This window comes from Corvus cornix, chromosome 2 (genome assembly GCF_000738735.6).
Source record: "Corvus cornix cornix isolate S_Up_H32 chromosome 2, ASM73873v5, whole genome shotgun sequence".
Taxonomy (NCBI): Eukaryota; Metazoa; Chordata; class Aves; order Passeriformes; family Corvidae; genus Corvus; species Corvus cornix.
In genome coordinates, this window is record NC_046333.1 from 117,897,783 (window position 1) to 117,920,881 (window position 23,099).

Sequence of the window (23,099 nt, forward strand, 5' to 3'; positions counted from 1 at the left end):
CATAAAAGATCAACTTGAATCTTGCCAGCTGCAATTTAAATCTATAATATTTTTTCCTTGTCCTTGATGTTTGAAATGCATAAAAATATTTGATTCCTTTCTTCATGTCCTAGCCTCATTCTTCTCCTTCTAACCCACTTCTAACCCAAGGCCACTTCTTTCAATCTTTTCTTTTAGAACCTATTTTCCACATCCAGACCTACATCATCCTTGTTGCTTCCCTCTGTACCCTAAGGTGTTCCTTCATGGGTAGTGGTCAAAATTACAGACTACGCTGGAACACAGTAAATGAGCATTCTGCAAGACTTAGCTGCCCAAACTTCCAGTATAATGTTCACTTTCTGACAATTTTAAGAAATTATTTGCCACTATAAAGTTACTCTTCATCCAGAACTGTTATTTCCCCAATATCACTTTGGGTCATTCTTAAAAAAAACCCAAAACAGAACAAGAACACTAATTTGAGAAGAAAGAACACAGGCACCAAGTTTTAGACAGGACTTGGACTCAGGGTCATGAAGGATGCACCTTCCCATTGCTCTGACAGTTATGTTTACACAATTGTATTGGATTTAAGGCATTTTCGCCTTCAAACTCTAAGCGGCATATTAACTACAATGCAGACTTTTCAGATTCAAGGTTATAAATACTTAATTCTCCCCTGTGGCATTGTTGAAGTCATCTTAGATTTTACTGATGTCTGCTACAGGAAGCCCCTATACAATTGCTGAACTTTTCCTATCAATTAAGGACGGTGTAATTCATTAATGATGGTGTTGAAAGCAGCCAGATAAAAAAACCTGCACTTGACAAAACATCGTTTGTTCTCACACCAAACCTGTACTATAGCACAGGTACTTGGGCAGGAGCAGAGCAGAGTGGGGATGAGCTTGCACGGTAAGGTTTTTGAGCAGGCTTTGTCAACCATGTGCTCACCCACCTGGAGTGTGCAGACAGCCTGGGCTCTGAGCTGCGGGCTCTGGCCCCAGGCACCACCCTGGACCCCGCTTACGATCTGCTGTGGAAGTACCAGCAGCAGGACCCCCCTGGAGTGCTGTGCCCAGTTCTGGGCTCCATAGTACAAGAGAGACATGGAGCTCCTGGAGCAAGCCCAGTGGAGAGCTACTGAGTTGGTTCAAGGGTCTGGAGCATCTCTTATGAGGAAAGGCTGAGGGGGCTGGGCCTGTTCAGCCTCGAGATGACTGAGAAGGGACCTCATTAACGTGTGTAAGTATCTCAGGGGAGGGTACCAAGAGGATGGATCCAGGCTCTTCGCGGCAATGCCAAGCAGCAGGACAAGAGGCAATGGACAGAAACTGATGGACAGAAGTTCTGCTGGAATATGAGGAAGAACTTTATTGTGTGGGTGACCATGCACGGGAACAGAATGCCCTCCCTAAAGATATTCCAGAACCGTCTGGATACAATCCTGTGCCATGGGCTGAGATGTCCCTGCTTGAGCAAGGAGTCTGGACCAGATGCCCCACTGTGGTCCCTTCCAACCTGACCCATTCAGTGATTCTGTGACCTAGGAGAGGACGGGCAACAGGAGCGGCCGCGGGAAGGCCGCCCGAGCGCTCCGCAGCCGCTCCGGGCAGCCAGCCTGGGTCACCTCACGGCCCCGCCGCCGGCTGCCCGCCGCTCTCACCACACTGCCCCGCCACAGCAGGTCCCGGCACACGCGCGGTGAAGCTGAGAGAATCACTTTCCATCGGCCCCTTCCCGGGCATTCCCGAGCCGCACGCGCACTGCCGGGCCGGCGGGAGCGACGCCGGCTCCGTGCGCCCGCCGCCTGCCGCCGCGCGCACGCGCACTCGCGCCCGCCGCCGCAGGCCCCGCCCCCCGCGCCGCGCTGCTTGCCGCCCCACGTGACATGGAGGAGGCGGGGACGGGAAGGGAAAGGTCAGTGGCGACGCCGGCGGAGGGGGGAGCGGAAGGTCAGGGCGGCGCGGAGCGGAAGTGGGAGCCGGAGCCTCGTCCGCCATTGTGGGGAAGCGGAGCCCAGAGCAAGGGGGGGAAGCGGCGCTGCGTCCGGCCGGCCGGCTCCTTCCAGTGGGAACCCGATCGGCGGCGGCAGCGAGCCCAGGCGGCGGCGGCGACAATCAGGCGGCGGTGGGGAGGAGGCGGCGGAGGCGAGCGAGCGGCCCCGGCGTGCGGAATCACTCGAGGCCCAGGCGCAGCGGAGCGAGGGGATCGCGGCTCCCCGTGAAGAATGTCAGCCACCAGCGTCGACCAGGTACCGCGTGCGGGGCGGGGGGGCGGCCGCCCGCTCTCTCCCCTTCGCTCTTCCCGGCCCCGTCGTTACCCCCGGCGGGGGAGGGCGGCGGCAGGGCGGCCACCTGCACCTTCCCTCGCCGCCGGGGCGGCGCGGTTCGCGGCCTCCTCCTTCACTGCTTGCTTCCCTCCCCGCCGCCATGGGGAGCGGCTGTCCATCGGAGCCGGGATGGCGGGCCCCTTTCCCGGCCCGGCCGCCCCTATTTATAACCGCTGATCCGCGCCGGAGCCGCTCCGCCTCCCCGCCTGCCCGCAGGGCCCGCCGCCGCTCAGCCCCGAGCGCTGCCGGCCCGGCCCCCGCCCGCGGCCCCCTTTGTGTGTGACCTGCCCGGGAGCCGGCCCTTCCCGGCCAGGCCCCGCGGGCTCCCGGTTCTTCGCTCCGGGAGCGCCGTAGTGCCGGGCACCCCGCGGTGCCCAGCGCCGTCTCCTCCCTTGCGTACCCCAAACTCCCCCAGGCTCCTCGTTACCGCATCCTTTCTCTTCCTGCCTTTCGCTCTCCTCGCCCACCTTTTCTCCTTTCGGGCCTCTGGCTTCTTCTTTTTCCCCGGTCTCCGCTTATTACAGTAGTTCTCAGGTTTTCTCCTTGCGATGTGCAGTACTTTTTTTAACTTGGTCCTTCACGGAGCTTAGAAGTTGTTATTTTTTTACCTTTGCTAGGCCTCTGCTGGTCTTTCTTGCTGGCTGGAAGCTATTCTGTCTTGATCTCTGCTTCCTCCGTGGGCTTTTGCCACTCCCCAAAAGTTTTAGCCCTGCGGTCTCTTGCCTCCTTTTATTTTCTCTCCGTGCCTTTAATGTTTTGTTTCTTTTGTCTCTGTGCATGCTCTCCAGTTTCCTTTAAGCATTTATTTCTAGCTCAGTGATCTCTTAGCTTTTCATTGTTCTGTCTTTCATGAAGGCTGCTCCTTCCCAACTTTTTCTAGTTCCGTGTCTCTTGTTGGTCTTTGCATGCCTTTGTGTCTGGATTAGATTCATCCCAAAAGATGAGGTGGTTGGGGTTTTAAAGCTTCCAGAGATTTTTCCCGTTTTGGGAGAGGGCAGTGGCTAATCAGTGCACCTCTAGATGAAGCAGCAGTGAACAGTGTTATGGTAACTCTGACACAAATGCACATGAAAGTAGCATGGAGGTGGTTACCTCCTAAACTTTCAAACCTCTGAATACTGAGCTCTTCAGGACTAAAAAGTATTAAGAGAGTGATGGAGCCTGGAGGCCCACTCCTGCTTAGTTGAAAGTATATGAGAAGGTGAATTAGATTTTCATGGACTAGCATTTGTTTTTCTAAGTTATTTTATCTTGCTATAGAGGAATTAAGGCTACTGTAACTTGTACTGTTACATTGATTCTTAGTGCATGGCAGATCGCAGTGTTTTGTAATGACAAATCCTAAAAAAAAAAAAAAAAAAAATCCTCCTAAGGAATTATTTCCTTGTGTGAAAGCTTCATATGGACCGTATCATTTTCTCAATGTAATTGACTAGGTGAGGAATGCACAATTTGAAGTTCACCATATGATACCATTGTATATGCCTTTGTATATCTAAAAAGCAAGGCATTGTATGTTATTCTCTGCTAAGTACCTGCCAGTCAATTTAAAAGATGACATATCATAATGAAATTTGGGTATTGGCAGTAATCTTAAACTACTAACTTTTTTTTTTTTAACTCTATGTGTTATTTTTGTTTATTGCTTATGTTTTTTCAGGCCCAGGGGCAATCAAAATTCAGTTTTTCAGCACCATTTAAGCTTCACATGCTGTTAAATCCTAGATGATTTCAATGGTTTTTAGTGAAATTCTATCAGGTTTTGTTTTTGTAGTATTTTATAATGTTACTTTAAGTAATGCTACAACATTTTTTATAATAGCATGGCTTTAAAATAAATATTTTAAATAAATAAATATTTTAAAGTGATATTTAAGTTGAAAAGGGCAGAATTGGCAAATAAATAGAATTACTCCGAAGTAAATATTCGAGGATTCTAACTGAACTTGTTTTGCTTCCCTCCCCTCTCCCCCACTTTCCTATATACAGAGACCTAAAGGACAGGGAAATAAAGGTAAGTTAATACCTCGTATTTCTGTATAAATCTGTAATACTGCTTTTATGGAGGATAATGTCTGACAGTCATAGCAAGAGGTTGTAGCCATAGGATGTCTTTTATTTCAGAGCAGGATGACAGGAAATTGTGTGCTACAGTGTTGCTTCCCAGCGTTTTTACTGTGGAACAGCAGTACATCAGTTTACAATGTTTTAATTTTGGAAAAGATTAATGTCAGAAGTCAGACAGTTAAATAGTTATTTCTTTTTAGCTGCCTTTGTGATATGCTTGTATAATCTCTTTTTAACAGTACACCTTGGGCCTTTCTGTGCAGTGAGTAGAATCATCAGGAAGAATCTTTTGAACAGCTTCCTTAGTTTGCTAGACAGCAACCATGTGACTAGTTACTCATATCTGTGAGCAGAAAACATCACCTTCCTTATTCTCAGAATTTATATGGTCTTGCTTCATTTTAGCACTAGTACAGAATCTTTTGTCAGTGTTTGTAGGCCTTCTGCTTTTCTGCTTTTTTCATGTTTCTGTCAACATCTTAGTTTTTAAATACCATACTCAGTGGGATTTCTTTCCCACAGAAACAAGGAACTACTAACTACTTAATATTCTTCTCTCTGAAATTCTTGGCAAGTCAGTTGTAAACAGCATTTCAGATTATATCTTGCAGTATTTTGTCTGGAATTTGTTTTCTTACTAATATTCTATTTGGAATTTCTTCCCGCCTGAACAGTACACTTGTGCCCATTTAATTCCTAGCTGCTCAGCAAGCTGAGCTGTAGAATAGCATGCACACAGCTACCTCTCTGTGTTAATATGCTTATTATACTTATGCAGATAAACATTTTACTTTTTGAGCTCAGGTACTCTTTGCCCCCTTTAGTTCATTATCTGAACTAATCTAATTGTTCTCTGTGAGCTGTCATTTAATGTTATCCACAGAGTACTTATTCTATTATTCTGTCTACGTGCAGATTATCTGCTTCTTGTTACATATATTGCTTGTGAGGTGGCACACGGTTCCCAGATCTCACTGAATTTGGCCTGTTCTTTTTAATTTCTCTACGTTCAGAGAAAAATGAACTTGTTTACCTCCTTAGATGTTCTTAGTTTGGTCATTCTTGAATACTTGTTCTCTCATATTCTAATAGTCCTACCCTTTTTTCCCCCCAAAGTGCACTTCTTAACTACTTCATGTTTTTGAAATAGTTTGTGGTTATACCTTCCATGTTACCCTTAAATGAAAAGTCAGACTCATTGTAGCAAGTAGTTTGTGGCTTCACAGTCTTTGAATTATCATTTCTCAGTTTTAGTGAAGCTAATGAGATGCATCTATTAGAGAATCACACAGGTAATTTTTGAACTATACTCTATATATGTGAATTGGACTGGAAGTATTAAGCATTTCTATTTGGGTGCTATGTTGCAGTGTGTAAAAGCGCACTAGTCAGCTTTACTTTGGTTTATTTATGTTAGCATATTTTTGTGTTCCATAATTTGTCACTGCTGTGAAATACTTGAATCAAAACACATCTCTGTTTGCTATGTAAGGAGGAGATTTTTGCATTTCTGAACTTGGATTTTTTTATGGAGTACATCCTTTTAAATAATAAATACTTGCGATGTATTCTCTTGGTGAGAGTATGACCTAAATGGAAACTATAGTGAAACAGAACAATTGATCTCAGTTCCGTTGTTTGGTGTAATGTCTGTTTAGTGAAACTAAGTTATGTCTTAGCATTAGATTAAAGATCTAGGAGATTGTGCTACCATCTTCAGTGTAGCACAAGTAGTTGGCTTTGGGTTAGAGGCTGTTTCAAGAGGACGAATTAAGTCAGTGTCAGCAGTCCTTGCTGACCACATGTTAGCAGACAGTAATCTTTCAGTTGACATGATAGGTCTCAGCTTAGAGAAGCTTTGAGGGAAGATGTGATACTGAGTTAACAGACTAATCTGTAGTTGGTTCTGTGCATAAGAGTAGTAGTGTTAAAAGAGATGGCAGAAGCTGTCCACATATCTGGTAGAGCATGTGAGAGAATGGGTGAGCAGTAAAAAGGGTGTATACATATTTCATATTGAAATGAAAAATATTAGACCTGCAAATGATATTGCTAGGTAGCTGATTTTTATTGTCTAGCAAAATGCCTTGAATGCTTTATTCTAATTGATTATAAATTGGTGTACTGTGCTGTTTGCTTCAACCACAATTTGTGGGACTGAAGTTTTAGTATGTAGAACAGTACTATCTCTTGTGTCAGATATTCATGTTGGTATTTCAGAGACTTGAATGAGTAAATCATCCTGTTGTGAAAGTTTTCTTACTCTAGTTGTCAACTACTGTACAGTTGACATAAACCATCAGAACTGACATCAATCGAATTATGTCTTACAGGGGTGTGGAGAAACAAGGCATTCCTGGAACTCCTTTTTTTTCCCCCTCTTGTTTATTGTGCCAGTGTATCAAATCTGTTGTAGGAAGGTGCTGACTTGTTTTTACACTTGTGTGTATAACAATTTTTTTGTTTTGTAGAAGGCTTAAATGTAATTATTAGGTTTAAAACAAGAAAGAAATGTTTCATGATTTTTAATGTTTATTCTTCACATTAAGGTGTGATGACTTCTAATGAAAAAGTTATTCTTGTGCCTTTGGCCATCATTTTTTGTGAGTGGTTATTCTAAGCATAGTAGCACTTAAAAGAATATTAGCTTTAAATTCCTCTATTTGATGGGTTGCTTCTTCCCAATATCTAATTACATTGTGTGTTTTCACAGTGTTTGCAGAAACATGTGGTATTTTTAGCTTTGTATTGATACAGATATTTTTAGTATCTGTAGATTCATCTCAATTAGTATTCTTCATCACTGCCCTGTTCAGTTGGAACACTTAACATGAGATTTTGGGAATGAGGCATTCATTTGCTGTTGTTAAATGTCTGTGTGGGCTACATTATTCACTATTAACACATTATGTAAAGTTAGAATTAAAAGCTAAAGAAATATGCTTCCAGTGATGCTATTTCACTGGGAAATGTCTATATTTCACTAGGAAAAATGTCAGTGTAGAAATATTTTGTGTCATTGACTTAAGATCTCAGTACAGAATGAATAAGAGAGAAAATACATTTACAAGAATGTTTGTTAGTTGTAATGTCAGACCAAAAATAATTCCAACTTTAGTGACCTTTAAATACCTGTGGAACAATAAACACAGCAGATGCACGTTTTATGGAGATTAGCTGTCAGTATGAGGAGGTTAATTTTGATGGGATACTAGTCTTGACATAGAGCTGTTTATTCCTTTTATTGTGGTTGCATGCTTTTAAGAAACCTGTATGCTGCTGCCCATGTTTTTCATTATAATAGCATTGTGTTGGAGGGTTGTGCTGTCTGTAGTATTTGGTTAAGCCTAAGCAGTGGACGTGGCATAGACAAAATGTTTTGACGTTCATCCTGTGTGTAACTGGGCCAAATACAGAGAGGAATATAGTGTTCCAGCTCATTAATCTGTTACCATTGTGTGTAAATTCAGGATGATTCGTGACCTTAACTGAAACTCTTCATTTATGGGGGAAAAGAGCCCCCAACACCTAATGTTTAATTTAAATGTGGTGTTTAATTAGAAATATTGTTCTATCCAGTTCTAAACTGCATTTTGCTCAGCATTGCTAGTCATATTTGACTGTAGCTAGTATAGAAATGCAGTGTGCCAGTTTGTAATAACTGAAGTGTCAGGTATTCTTTTAAAACTTCAAGAAGGTATTCAAAACACAAGTTGCTTTCTTCCCAGATAATTGCTTTGGAAAAAAACCCTTCTGTGTTAAATTATGAATTTTTACCTCTTTTTACTGCTATCTGAAGTTAATAAAGTTTTCCAGGATTTTGATTATTCCTTGTGATTATATCTATTCCTTTGTAATTTCTTTCAGCTAGTTTCATTCACTGAAGTCAGTTTTGTTTTAAGGATGTTGAAGTCAAATGTGAAAAAAAAATTCAAGCACCACTTGGCTTACGATGTGAATTTTGGGTGGCAACCCCCCTACCTGCAATGAAGCTGACTCTTAAACACAAATTTTGGCAAAGTTGAATGTTTAGTTATATGGTTTTGTATGCTTTTCAGAAGCTTTTGCTAAAATGGGGAGACCACAGAGTTGGCTCCTAACTCAGTTTAAGTTTCAGAAAATCTGCTGTTTTGTTGTAACTTCTGCAGTCGTGGTTTTTCAGTGCACCTAACTGATCATCCTGAAACTCCCTCCCCCCCCCGAACCTATATGAAAAGTAAAAAAAAAAAAAAAAAAGTTGCATTTGGATAACCAGTAATTTATTTTTTGAGAACAGATCTTCATCTTCAGGTTGTGTAATTGCAAGTGCTGGTTTAAGTCCCTGTTCTGCTGTGCACCATGGGAAACAGTGGAACTTAGCAGAAACTTGTGCAGTGTGGCTTTGTTTGATTAGTAGCCTGGGGGATGATAGGATGCCCACACTTCAAGTAATTTGGGCAGCTGGAAAATTCCAGGTAGGTGTAATACCTTAGATGAAATGAAAGGTAATAGGAGACCAAGAAGAGCAGGTAGGAAGAGATTCCAGCATATAGTGGCGTATGTGTTGGGAAAGGCTTGTAATCACCCTTTGGGACTTAAGCTTTTATTCCTGTCTTGCTTTGTCACCTCAGAACTTCAGAGATGTCACTAATGCAGTACAGTTATGTAGGAAATACAGGATTAAATAGCTGAATAGTGGTGTCCTTCATGGTTGTCTTGGTGGGTAACTGCCTTTCCTCCTGGCAGGAGAAAGCTGTATGTTGCAACTTTCCCTGAACCTATTGAATATGTCTATAGATCGGGTTGGTCTGCACATTTGCACTTGGTCTGGTACTTCCAGAAATGCTGGATTTACTGCCTATGCAAATAAGGTGTGCCTGTAGTTCGTCATCTGTCTGTAGATCTCAGGAAAGAATAGTCAGGAGTAGGCTGTTCTAGCTGCCATCTTTGCAGACCTCTCCTGAGATGTGATCCACGTGATGAGTAGAACGAGCTATTTTGTTTAAATTGAAGTGGTGCTTAACAATAATATGTATTTCAATGTACAGATGATTAAGAAGTGCTACCTAGATTGAAAGTGCAGCATAGATTTTTCCAGAGAGTATTCTAATACAGATTTATTTTTAGTTTCAGTACAAAACGGTTCGATTCATCAAAAGGATGCAGTAAATGATGATGATTTTGAGCCATATCTAAGTAGTCAGACAAATCAGGTAAGTGAACATTGGTTACTACCTTGAAGTTAACTTTGATGTTCAGCTGACTTCCAGACTTAATTTTTGGATGTTTCTTAGAATTACTGACTTGCCTTAATATACATTGAAATATAATTTTATATCATATTTTGTTTCATCATATGATATCTTAGGCAGATGAAGTATTCTTAAAAATTCTGGAGAAGGTTAAAAAGCATGCTTTGATGTCTCTTGCTCTTGTGCTTCTGCTCTAGCTTCAAAAAGATGCAGTTACAAGAAACTTGAGCTAAAAATCAAACTCCAAACCCAGAACACAAACCCCAAACCCTTACATTTAAAACAAAATCATCATTTTGGATGCAGTCCAAATCAACAGTTTTACTGGCTCTGAGAATATATTAACTGCTTGGACATGATTTCCTTTAAAGGTGGTAGAAGTAGCTCACAGCTGATGGCATAATAGATGGAAGCTTAATATTACTGCAGCTTGGTACAGCTCTTCTGCCAGGAAGTTAATGACTTGACTTTCAGAGCTGTGAATTGCCTCTGTAGCTGAAAGTTAATACCAGTTATGTTAAGTTCATAAGTTGGAGTGGTCTTGAGTGAGAGTGCAAGTTATTAAAAGACCAAGAATTTTGCTTGCCTTCACTTTTTTTTTTTCCAATAATACAACATTAACAAGGCATCATCTACAGATTGATAAAGTGCAATTTTTTCTCCAAGACAACACCAGAAGCCATATGGGGGTAGTCCTTCAAATACCTCAAGAAGTAAATTCTGTGATTTCCCACGGGTCTTTCTGGTGTAGTACTGATTCAATGCCCATTCTCATTAGCATGGATATGTTACCATTTTTTGTTGTTACTCCTGAAACAAACAGGTGTCCTTGCATCCATTTCACTGTAATATCTGTTGAGAGTCTTCAATTAGAAGTGAGAAATTTGACAAAACTAAGAATACCACAACTTTAAATCATAGTTGCAGTTATTTTTTTTTTAGTTATGAAGGTGCAGCTATGACTTGTTTAGCGTAGCTTGTTATTTTCTTGATACTGTTGGCATGGAGGTATTTTAAACCTAGCTTAGTAGCTAAAAATGAGGATAATGTTCCAAAAAAATGGGGCCATTTAGTGCTTTGAGAAGGTCTCCTGAAGAAATGGCCATATCTGACAGATACCTCACTCATTGTTCACGTTGTGTGGAATGGTGGAAGTTAAAAATACATTCATATAATGCTTAAAAATGTTTTGGATTGTATTACAGGCTTTTTTTCCCTGAGCCTAATTGTCAGTATTGCTGATTTTTAAATTTTATTTTCTTGCAGAGTAACAGCTATCCACCAATGTCAGACCCATATATGCCTAGCTATTATGCTCCATCCATTGGATTTCCATACTCTTTAGGTGAAGCAGCATGGTCAACTGCAGGTGACCCTCCAATGCCATATTTGACAACTTATGGACAGATGAGCAATGGTGAACACCATTACATACCTGATGGTGTATTTAGTCAACCTGGGGCATTAGGAAACACCCCTCCGTTTCTCGGGCAGCATGGATTTAATTTTTTTCCTGGGAATGCAGACTTCTCTACATGGGGGACAAGTGGATCTCAGGGACAATCAACGCAAAGCTCTGCTTACAGCAGCAGCTATGGCTATCCACCTAGTTCTCTTGGGAGAGCCATAGCAGATGGACAGGCTGGATTTGGCAGTGATACTCTGAGCAAGGTGCCTGGGATTAGCAGCATTGAGCAAGGCATGACTGGACTGAAAATTGGTGGAGATATGACGGCTGCTGTAACAAAAACTGTAGGTTCAGCTCTGAGCAGTACAGGTATGACAAGCATAGCAGCTAACAGCGTGCCCCCAGTTAGCAGTTCAGCACCTAAACCAACCTCATGGGCTGCAATTGCAAGGAAACCTGCTAAACCTCAGCCAAAACTCAAGCCTAAAGGTAATGTGGGCATTGGGGGCCCTGCTGTACCGCCGCCACCTATAAAACACAACATGAATATTGGAACTTGGGATGACAAAGGGTCAGTGGTAAAAGCACCCCCAGCTCAACCAGTACTGCCTCCTCAGACTATAATCCAGCAGCCTCAGCCATTAATTCAACCACCACCACTGGTGCAAAGCCAACTGCCTCAACAGCAGCCTCAGCCACAGCAACCACAACAGCAACAAGGACCTCAGCAGCAGGCCCAGCCTCACCAGTTGCAGCAGCAACAGCTGCAAAACCGCTGGGTAGCTCCTCGTAATAGGGGTGTGGGCTTCAGCCAGAACAATGGAGCTGGTAGTGAGAACTTTGGTTTAGGTGTTGTATCTGTCAGCTCCTCACCTTCTGGTGTGGAAGTGCACCCAGTGCTGGAGAAACTAAAGGCCATAAACAACTACAATCCCAAAGACTTCGATTGGAATCTGAAGAATGGACGTGTGTTTATAATCAAAAGTTATTCAGAGGACGATATTCATCGCTCCATTAAGTACTCTATCTGGTGTAGTACTGAGCATGGTAATAAGCGCTTGGATGCTGCTTACCGGTCCCTGAATGGAAAAGGCCCACTCTATTTACTCTTCAGTGTGAATGGCAGTGGACACTTTTGTGGAGTGGCTGAGATGAAGTCTGTTGTGGACTACAATGCATATGCTGGTGTCTGGTCTCAGGATAAGTGGAAGGGGAAGTTTGATGTCAAATGGATCTTTGTCAAAGACGTTCCCAATAACCAACTGCGACATATTCGCTTGGAAAACAATGACAACAAACCGGTTACCAATTCGAGGGACACTCAAGAGGTACCCCTAGAAAAAGCCAAGCAAGTGCTTAAAATAATTGCTACTTTCAAGCATACCACCTCAATCTTTGATGACTTTGCACATTATGAGAAGCGTCAAGAGGAGGAGGAAGCCATGCGTAGGGTAAGCAATCAGTGTCGTTACAGTAGCTCTCTTTTTTTTTTTTCTGTTTTTGGAAAACTTGTTTTTCATTCATCTGGAATTTCTGTCTGCAAGTGTTGAATCAGAAAGTGGTACTTCTTACCCAAAGTATCTACTTGATATAACTGGCTCTTAATGAAAAAATGTAAGTTCTTGTAACTTGTTTGTTAGTTCAGTCATGTGTTTAATCACAAAACTAAGGTAGGCCTGAATAAGCAGAAATCTGACATGTTCTACTTCTTCAATGCAAATGAAAGCTGAATTTAGTGTATTATTCATAACTGAAGTCTTCTTGCTTAGGTTTTTACAGTTTCTGATGTCATGAAAAGGACCAGAAATTTGAGAAGAAGCGTACTTTATTTAATCTAACATTTCAATTCAAATTCTGCTTTGATGAAATGTTAACAGCATGATTACTGTGAAAAGCAGGTTTTCTCCTTAATTCAATTTATTTTTTGTACAACCGTGAAACACAGAAGTGATACAGTGATGACTTGTATAGTGTTGAAATAATTTTTTGGACCTTTCTGATAGTGCATTTCCTAAAGGAAGTAATGTGTAGTTCATTTCTGCAAGGAAGAGTGAATGTGATAAATCTGTAGCGAAACTTGTAGTTTTGAAGGCATTTCAGGAAACCGGACAAGGGAATAGCATTTAATTCAAGCAGTTTTATAGTACTTGTCTACTTTGTCTTGTGTACTGTCCCTAATCATAATGCTTGTGTTCACCATTGGCCACAATATTTACTCTTCCTGTATTTACTTTCTTTCCAGACTTGCCAATAACTGTAAATGTATGATTTGTCTCGTGGTTAGAAACATTTCAGGAGCTATTTTTACCAGTTAGATGATAAGCAACTATTCAAAAATGGGAGTTCCCATCAGGGTGGTTTGGTGCTAATAATCTCTGTTTGTCATGTCATACCACTCACTGAATAAAAACCCCCAAAAGTTTAGGGTTTATGCTAAGTAGGGGCCTTGAGACGTGTGAAGTTGAGAATTTGTTCACTTGAAGCCAACACATAAAGAGGCTGCGAAGCAGATGAAACGCTTACTTCTCTTGGGTTTCTAGTACTGTCATGGTTTCACCCTGCTTGTACGTTCCTACATGATGTGTTGCATCTCTTGTAGAACAGTGTTGGGTATACCCCAAATCAATTTTGTAGTTCTATTGCATGACACTGCAATAAATTGTCATGTTGAAAGTTTTCTAGTGTTGGGAGACTAGATGAATATCCCAGTTGGGTGTGTAATGCCTTTTAGATTCTTTTGGTAAAAAGAAAAAGGATTATGCCCTAAATGAGTATTGTTACTTTCATGGTTTCTTGATGATGGGGTGACAGACTGCTTTCTTAATGAATATGCAATGTAAGGGGCAAGCTTTGACTTTTTTGGGCTTTGGCACAACTTCATCAAGTGCAGAATCACCATCTCCCATCAAGGGAGGTGATTGTCCCACTCTACCCTGTGCTAGTGAAGCCTCCTCTCGAGTCCTGTGTGCAGTTTTCAGTGCCACAATAGAAGAAAGACATAAAGCTGTTAGAGAGCATCCAGAAGGGCCACAGAGATGTTGAAGGGTCTGGAGGCGAAGCTATGTGCGGAGAAGCTGTGGACACTTGGTTTGTTCAGCCTGGAGGAGACTGAGGGGAGACCTCATTGTGGTCTTCAGCTTCCTCACAAGGGGAAGTGGAGAGGCAGGCAGTGATTTCTTCACTCTTGTGACCAGTGACAGGTTTTTGAGGGAATGGCCTGAAGCTGTATCAGGGAAGATGTAGATCAGAGATAAGAAAAGAGTGGGGTTGGGCACTGGAACAGGCTCCCCAGGGAAGTGGTCACAGCTCCAAGCCTGAGAGAGTTCAACAAGTATTTGGTCAGTACTCTCAGGCACATGGTGCGACTCCTGGGCTGTTCTGCACAGAACCAGGAGTTGGACTTCAGTGATCCTCATGGGCCCTTTCCAGATATTCTGATTCCGTGATTCGTTGTGATTTTGTAATGTTTCAGGAGGACTAAGATTATAATGTTTCTCTGTAGCCTTCATGCTTCAGTATTTTCCAAAATTTTAAAGTTTCAAGATATTTCACAAATAACTGGTTTGCTTCAAAAGTATTTCCTTTTTTGGAAAAACTTAACAAGAAAGTCGTAAGTCAGACATGCGTAGCAACTCAGGAAGATTGTGTTTTATTTGTGGTTTTGTTCCCTCAGTAGTAGGTAAAAGGCACAAAATGTAATGAAGAGGAGGAATGTAGATTATTGGAAGTGTATGCTAAACTTAAAATTCAAAGTACTAAGTCCAGCACTTAGTATGTCTTGCGCTAGATAACAGTGCTGATGGGTATTTGAGCAATAAAGTAACACTGCTATTTGAATAATATCTTCAGAGAAACATACAGTATCTGTATGACTCAAGTATTGAACTCCGTGTCTCTTTGTAGGTACCTTTCCCAACACTGTTGAAAGAAAACATACTTGTCAAGATACTTGCATAGTGACCACTGGCTCTTTTACAGCATCGTACAAATTGGTTTTATGACCAATTGTGAAAAACTGCTTTAGAACTGTGTAGGTTAGTCATGAGGTTTTCTCTTTGTAGATGGATTTGAGGTATGCCTTAAGCAAATTAATATGGACTTAAAATATAGGAAGTCCAAATTAAACTAATGACATCTACTGAGAGTTTAGCATTCTCCTATGATTGAATGTTGATTTTAAATCTCTGAGATTTTTCTTTTATCACACAGTGTACAAGCAATCTGTCTTTAAATTGTAAACATACAATTGTTAACCCTTATGATTCAAGTTTGTAAATGTACAAATTAATATTGTAAGCTCTGGTTTATGGTTAATTGAGTAATTATTACCTAGTGGCAGCTAGGCTTTCATGGAGCCGTATTTAAATATGTGCACCTTCTACTGCCAGTAGAACTGTGTGGATTAAATTCGTGCTCATTTTCTTTGGCAGGTGTGGCAATCACTTTGTTTCCAGTGTTTTGGTCATGAAAAATACGCTTATTACTCTTAATAAAATATTAAATGCATCAGGCAGCAGTAGTCACTTCCATGTTCTTTGAAATTCAGTTAATGTTTTGCTGTTGCATAGGTGGTTACAAACTTTCGTACAGCCAGCAATCTAAATATCATAAACAGCAAATGACATAGGGATTTAATTTACTTTATAACTGTTCATCATTACAGCTAACTTATCTTAAAATAATTGGTTGTAAAAGTTTAATCTTAACAACTCAAGGGGATCAATAATTCATTTCCAATATGGCCTAGCAGTATGTTTTATTAAAATATGGCAGTATACTTCTAAAAGTGCAAGGAATAGTCTCTGATAAACGTGAAGCTTCAGTAACTTTGCCATTTCATAAAGGTTACTTAAAAATAATAATGAATAGTCTCTTTAAGCATAAATTTTAGCACTCTAGTGTCTACCACTGTTAGATGTTACCCTGGTGTGGGTAAGGTATCTCCAGCTGGGGTTGTGCAGTAATCATTCCCCTTCTCTTACATCTCAGGTTCCAGTCTCCAATTGAAACATACAAGTGCTGTGATGTTTTACCAAAGAATTAAAGAAATGAGTGATGCTTTTCATGAGTTCTGTCAGACATATATTGAAATAGTCTGGAATTCCATTTGTCCTTAGCTAACTGCTGCTTTGTGGTATAAATGTGCTGATTTGTATGCATATTATTTAAAAAGATGTTTTATTGTCTTTCAGCAGAAAGGTGTAAAATCTAAATGAAAGAAACAGAAATCTTAAAATATGCCTTTTAAGATTACATAATTACATTTTAGAAAATAAAAGGTACTGAAAATAAAGAAAAACATCTGTAATAATAGCTTTGCACCTGATCTTCAGTAAGTATATGAATGAAAGTAAAATGTGACTGATTAAAAATGCAGTTGTTGACAGATTACAACTTCCTTGCCCTCAGATGGTGGCTTACTACCTGTTGTCCTAGGACTTCTTTTGGTGCTTTTTGGTGGAGAATTCTACTTTCGTAGCACACAATGGGGAAAAAAGGTCACAGTTTCATGTAATTGTAGAGCACTTTAGATGGTTTGCTTAATGCAATACTCCAGAAAAGTAATTGATTTTTTTTCATGAGGTAAGATAGAAGAATTTAGTATATATTTGTGTTTATCTAATTTGCATTTGGAATTTTCTTACTTTTCAGGAAGCCTTTAAATGACAGATAATTAAATTTTAGCTTTCTCCTCTTGTATTATATATCTTGTAATAGGAATGCTGACATAGCTAGAACTTCTTGACTCTCAAAAGGAGTAATTTTCTTTCCCCTTCATTCTCATACCAATGTAACTTTTGTTTCTCTGATAATTGGGTCATTATCAGGCTGCAGTGTTAAGCAGTGTAACTTCTTTCCTTTCTAGGACATTGCTGACATTGTGCTTGATTTGATATTTCTTAAAAATATCTTGGAGGGAGAAAACATCATTAACAGTGAACTGTAGCTGCTGCTTCCTCCTCTTTACCTCCAACCATCAATTACTATGTTACACTGTTAAAATCAGATATAGATACATTGACAGATTTTCAGTTAAGGAAAACAGGTAGTTGACAAAATTTTTTAATGCAGTTAAATGATATTTGTAGTAAACAACTTTTAAAAGTTTGTGTATTTACATCTAAAAGAGGTTCATGTAATAAACATGAAACGATCTAAAAGGTTATGTAATTAATATCTTCTGAGAAACATGTTCATATCCTGTATGCTTTTGATGAAGTTTCGAGGGACATTATTTTGCAATTTCCTTGGACTTCATATTTATCAACAGTGTCATCTTCGTAATTGAAAGTGAGAAAGTAGAAACAGGAGACACTTTTTTCCCTCCCTTTATAGTCAGTCATGAGATGAATATGTACGCCTGGTCATGGGAGAAGATGATCATTTGGAGCTGGAATAATTTTGGACATACTGATCCAGAATTCCCTTTCCATGATGGTGTGCTTATTTCCCATGTTTTCATTTGCTTTTGCATCTTTAATCTTTGGAAAAACTTTAAAAATTACCTTCAAGCCCATATGTTACAGGCTCAGGGATTTCAAATGTGCCCATTTTCTGTGCATTTGGTAGAGTCAATTATTTCTGTTCCAAGGTACAGTTTAGAATTCATTAGAGGATAGGGATAGATGTTACATTGTGGTCTGTTAGAGTGGCCATGTAAGAGTTTGAGCAGTGATGTCTGCATTTCTCTAGTGATGATGCAAGAGGGAAAGTGCAGTATTGGACTGTTGAATAAAAGAGGTGGACAGTAATTAAACTCACAGGCAGTCTTAGTTCATAGCAACACTTGTGTGGATCTTGTTGTTTGTTTGTTTGTTTGTTTGAAATCCTTAACCTGAAAATCAAGCCTATGAAGTCCTTTTTACAGAGTGGATTCAACTTCTCTTACTCTGGGAGTCGAAACACCAATTTCTCCTGTAAAATAGGGACCCCTATTGGAAAAGCTAGGAATATCAACCAAATGGTTTACTTCTAGCATAAGAGACCAGTCATTTTTTGGGATCTAATACTTTAATGTTCCTAAATATCAAGGCAGCTACCTAAGACAAGACTTCAAACTTGATTTGAGCTGGATCTGTGACAGCTGTACCTTTTCTAAATGCTATGTCTTTTAAGTTGTGATTTTTAAAGCAAAAGAGTAATTCTAAGTCTCTTGTTCCAGAGCAAAAGCAGAATACTGAGTATACACAAATAGCTGTAAAAATCCATGAGGCACCCTTCTGCTTCCTGCTACATCTCCTCAGATTTCAGTGCTCTATTAAGAACAAATTGTCTAGAACAGTGGTGCTTTTCCTGCAGTTTGCAGGGAAGAAATATGCCTGCATATTGCAAGGAAGTCCTAACTCATGTGACTCTTCACAGCCTTGCTTCATTGATTCATACTGCAGATGGGCTAGCTAGCAGAAACTCAGTGAAGATTTCTGGAAGTGGTTTGCTGGAAAAAATGGCACTTTAAAACATACAGATCTTGCATGTCTATTAAAGGTCTTCCTGTAGATTCAGTTAAACTAGGATTGTTTGTTTTACATTAAAACTGATTTGCTTAAACCTTCATATGCATCTAGCTGAAATGAAACGTTACAAAACTTTGCAGATGATAAAGTTTTTGAGCCCAGTTCTTTGGGAGTTTTTCAGAGGTTTGATAGGGTAGTTAATATTGATGAGTAATTATGGTTTTGTTCTGTACCCTTGGGATTATAGTTGGTTGTAAAAAGTAAATGTAAACTTCCATGTTCACTGCATTTTCATATAAATAGGAAACCAAGATAAGTTCATTTTTCCTCATGGTAGATTGGAATTTGAGTTACACCTATTCAAAGAGTACGAGTGGTGAGGCTTAAAGAAAAACTGTCTGAGAAGTTCTTCCTCAGTGTAAGCCCTGCAGTGAGTGTTATTTCCCTTCCAAGGCTACTATAAATTCCTTAGCAGAGCAAATAAATAACATGTTCTTGTTGCCCATGAGCATCTGAGAGAAAAAAACTAACCCAGGTGTCAGAGTTATCTTTCTGCTTCTTTTGCTGGGACAGAGGTCATCACTAAATGCAATTTCTACAGATTTGGTAAGAAGTTATCTCTTGTCAGGCTTCAAAAACCAGTGGTATACTCTGAGCATTGTTAACAAATAATAATGAGGATCTGGAGGCTTGCTTTTTTTTTGTTTGGTTCTTTTTTTTTGTTTGTGTTTTTTAGTTTGTTTTTGTTTGTTTTGGGTTTTTTGGTGGGTTTTTTTTGTTTTTTTTTCTTTTTAATGAACTTGCTGAAATGGCTGTCTTGTAGATAATTAAAGTCTGATATTTCAGTGTATAATGATGTACAGCACTGAAGCAAAGCACTTCTGCTTGTAGTTAGAATTGGCTGATCCATCACGGAAAGTATCTGCCTGGGAAAACAAGACTGGAAGGGCTTTTCTGGCTCATGGAGTTGAAGCTTGGTTTCTGCAGAGCCTTTCCTTGTTGTGTGTTACCATATGGTATCTTTAAGTAGTTGGGTTTCTTTCTCCACCTCTGCCTTCTGAATTGCTGTACCCTGTGGAGTTTCAGATGTGGATTAAGTTCTTACTGCCTTTATCATTACCATAATCAAATAATGTGGTCTGTCCATGTTGTACTAACAGTGCATGTGTTTGCTCAAATTTAAATTTATTTACCTTTTTACTATAATTTGTTCACATTTTTTCCTATAGTAGGAAAATGTACTTACAAGTATGTTTCAGTGACTGAAATAAGTAAAATGCCATCAAAACTAGTAGGAAGAATAAATAAATTAGAAGTCTAGGTCTTCTGGCTTGTGCAGAGTTTAATATTTATGTGCTTGAGAGCCTTATATACTGTCTGTTGTTCAACTGATCTGCAGCAGCAGAGTCTCAGATGAGTATTAATTCATAAAGCTTACTGGGAGAAGGAGCTACTCTGAAGGTGTAAAACCTTATTTGACTTTGTATGTTAACTTTGATTTTTAATTTGTGCCTTGTGGTTTTCATGTTGGGTTAAGAAATAGAAGAAAATTAGTGTTTAGGAAGGGGATGGCATCTGCACAGGAAAAATTTCTAGGTTCATGTAAGACTTCTAGAGACCCTTTTCATCTGTTCCTTCCCTCTGTTCTTCCCAGAATTCCCAGAAGTGCTTCTCAGAGAAATGTATTTAAATATATTTATCTGTTTCTAAGGTAGTTTCTGTGTTGAGGAGATGTCCCTCTTGGGAGTTCAAGAGTGAGAAGTTAAAAAGGACCAATATTTCACACAACTTTAAAGTTTCAGTAATCTAGTTTACATTAACAGCCAGTGATATAAATGGAGTAAACGATTTCTGGCATTTTTCAGTTTTCCAGTAATCTGTTTTTCATTGTGGTTCTTGAGCACTAAGGTCAATGCTTATGCTGTCCTAGCTGTAATGGTACACTGGGGCGAAATAAATTGCAGATTATGGCTGATGCCATTAGTAAATGAGATTTCATGAACTTTGCTGTGGCTTCTTTTCACCACCTCTACAGCTGCCTGCTCTGCCTCTGCCAGGTGTTTCTGCCCACGCAGCACAGTTGGCAGAGCAGATGAGTGCCCGCGCCTCACTTCACAGAATGCAGTCTGACATGTTAGCTTACATTGCAGATGAGCAGGGCTTTTAAGTTGAAGATTAAATCGCAGTTTGCAGTAAAGCAGCTTCTGAAGCTGTTGTGAGAATGCTGCCTCTTGGGAGAGGGGCGGAGCAGACAGCTCCAGGCATGAACGCTTTAAACATTGCAGTAAGATGCAGAGGTTTGGCAAAATTCTAGGTTTTTTTTTTTTTTTTTGCAAGTATAGCTGATAATGCTGGAGGTGAGGATGTGTGGGAACTCTGCAATTGCCTGTGTAACCCTGGACAGCTTTCAAAATGGACTCCTTGAAATGCTTGCACTTGCAACTACTGTAAAAATCAGCCAAAGTAATTCTTTCAGATCTGCCTTCCCTGGCCTTGAGCTTCAGTTTGTGGGACCTTGGAAAAAAAATACAGCCAAGGATTGTAGTAGCTTCTTGTTCTTGTTAAAGTGCTTTTGCATTTACATGTAGACTACTTAAAACAAGGCTTTTTCGTTTACCTTCTTTGTGGCAAAGGAATCCCAAAGTCAGGGTTGTGTGCATCTCAGTAGTTTCTTTCAAATCAGATCAGGAAATGTTTTTGTTGCTTTGAATTTTGAAATTTTGTTAGCACAGAGATTTCATTATATTTGAGGATAAATTACATTGCAGCTACTTCTCAGCATGGGATCATTCAATTAATGCTCTGAATTCAGGCAACTAAAATTTGGAAGTAAGTCTGCCTCGCAGTTCAGGCCAAGTTAATTTCATAGTTTTGTTCATACTAGATTGATGCACATTTCTAAGGCCTAAGCAGGTTTTAGGTTCACCTTTACTTGGTTTGTGCATGGGGTTATTTGCATGTATGAAATCTGCTTAGCATATGGTCTGCAGCATATGGTCTGCTGCAGGTACCTTTAACCAACTAATATGTTCCCACATTGTCCTGGTTTGAATGATACTTAATTTCCATGTCCTGTTCATAAACTCCCCATAAAGCTGGGTAAACCTGACCATGGTGAGTTCTGAAGTGAAATTGACCTTTGGAAGAGAACTTAAATATACAGGAAAAAGTTTTCGTCCAAGAGCATTGCAAGAGATGTGACAAAAGTTTTGCTCCTCTGAATATAAGAAATGAAATTAATTGGGTAAGAGAGAAGTGGTTATGCTGGAAACTTCTACTCTGGTGGTAGAAACCTTCTGGAGGTAAAGTCTTCTGTTAGTTTGTCTATAACCACAAAAAAACCCCAGAAAACAAACCCAAACAAAAATCAAAACACCAAAAAACCAGAAGGAAATTACTTTGAGACAGTGGTCCAGGAGCATGATCCAACTTGGAGTTGGGGAGGGATTTGGGATTTTTTTTGAGTGGAATACCACTGTGTGTTTTGAGTAAATCAGGTCTTCTTTCTCTCTGTTTTCTGTACAGAGTGCCAAATGTTGCTGATACCAGTATTTGAAGAATGTACTGTTCACTTGCATTGAAAAATGTCATGCTTATATATCTGCTTGAAGTATTTAAATATAAATTAAATAATATGTAGTAATTAACTAATGTGTAATTCTGAGACTACAGGAAAGGTGTGCTGATGTTTTGAAGCCTTTTTTCTTGGTAGAATTTAAAGTGGGTGTAAAATTTGCAACACCTTTATTTCATCAAGTGGAAGCAGGTAGTCAGGTCATCATTCCTTTTCTACTTTGAGTTTTTATGAACTTAAATACGTTTTGAGTTGAGGGCTTCATGAAGCATAACGTTGGTCAGTTTATAGTACAGCAATTTGAAATGCCGAGAGTGTTTCTAGACAGCCTGAGTCAGTGCTTATGGATGTAATACTTACAAATGAACAGGACCTGATGATTTTTAGGTGTATACAGGTTGTATTTAAAATTGTTCAATATAAAATATCTGTATTTTAATACTGCAGTTTCATAGGCTCCTACTTACTACCACAGGAGTGTTTTTGAGCACTTTGTGTAGTTCTTGCAGTTGAAGTCTGCTAATATTAGAGGAATAATCTGAGATGTACCTGAGCAGGCTATTTTTGCATGCCTTACCCTCACAGTGAGGCATGAGGCCAGTCATCATCTGTTTTCAGCCAAGAGTGCATTGTTAAGATACCAGCTTGTATTAATGACTGATACTATCAATCTTACATATAAAAAGCAGTATCTTACTATGAAAATATTAATGATATATTTTTGGACTCGGAAAAAAGTTTTTCTAGCAGAATAGCACAAGTATCATTCTCACTTTAAATATACTTAAGTTCCACTCTAGCAAATGTCCAGTCTTAGACACACAGTTGCTGGGACCATGAGCTGCTCATTGTGACCAAGACTGAGCTTTACTTTTTTGGCGTTTGTCTTGAAGCAACTTGGAGATCTGTCTTGGAAAGGACTAGATCACCAGTAATAACCAGTATAAGTGTTACATACCTTCTTCTTGCACTAGACTGTCTTTTTGGGAGACTCTATGTGGGTTCATATGCTAATTTGCAATTTTCTTAAATAGTTTCTAACATAGTAAAG

The 23,099-nt window shown here is 39.9% G+C and overlaps 1 protein-coding gene across 1 annotated transcript in view; it reads left to right on the forward strand.

Moving 5' to 3' along the window:
- The first annotated feature begins 1,862 nt into the window (after window positions 1-1,862).
- YTHDF3 (YTH N6-methyladenosine RNA binding protein 3) overlaps window positions 1,863-23,099 on the forward strand; it is a 29,138-nt gene continuing 7,901 nt past the window's right edge. The window contains exons 1-4 of the mRNA XM_039548414.1: window positions 1,863-2,236; window positions 4,304-4,328; window positions 9,488-9,573; window positions 10,879-12,471. Of these exons, the coding sequence (XP_039404348.1) occupies window positions 2,213-2,236; window positions 4,304-4,328; window positions 9,488-9,573; window positions 10,879-12,471 (1,728 nt within the window). The 5' untranslated portion in view covers window positions 1,863-2,212. The remainder of the gene's footprint in view (window positions 2,237-4,303; window positions 4,329-9,487; window positions 9,574-10,878; window positions 12,472-23,099) is intronic.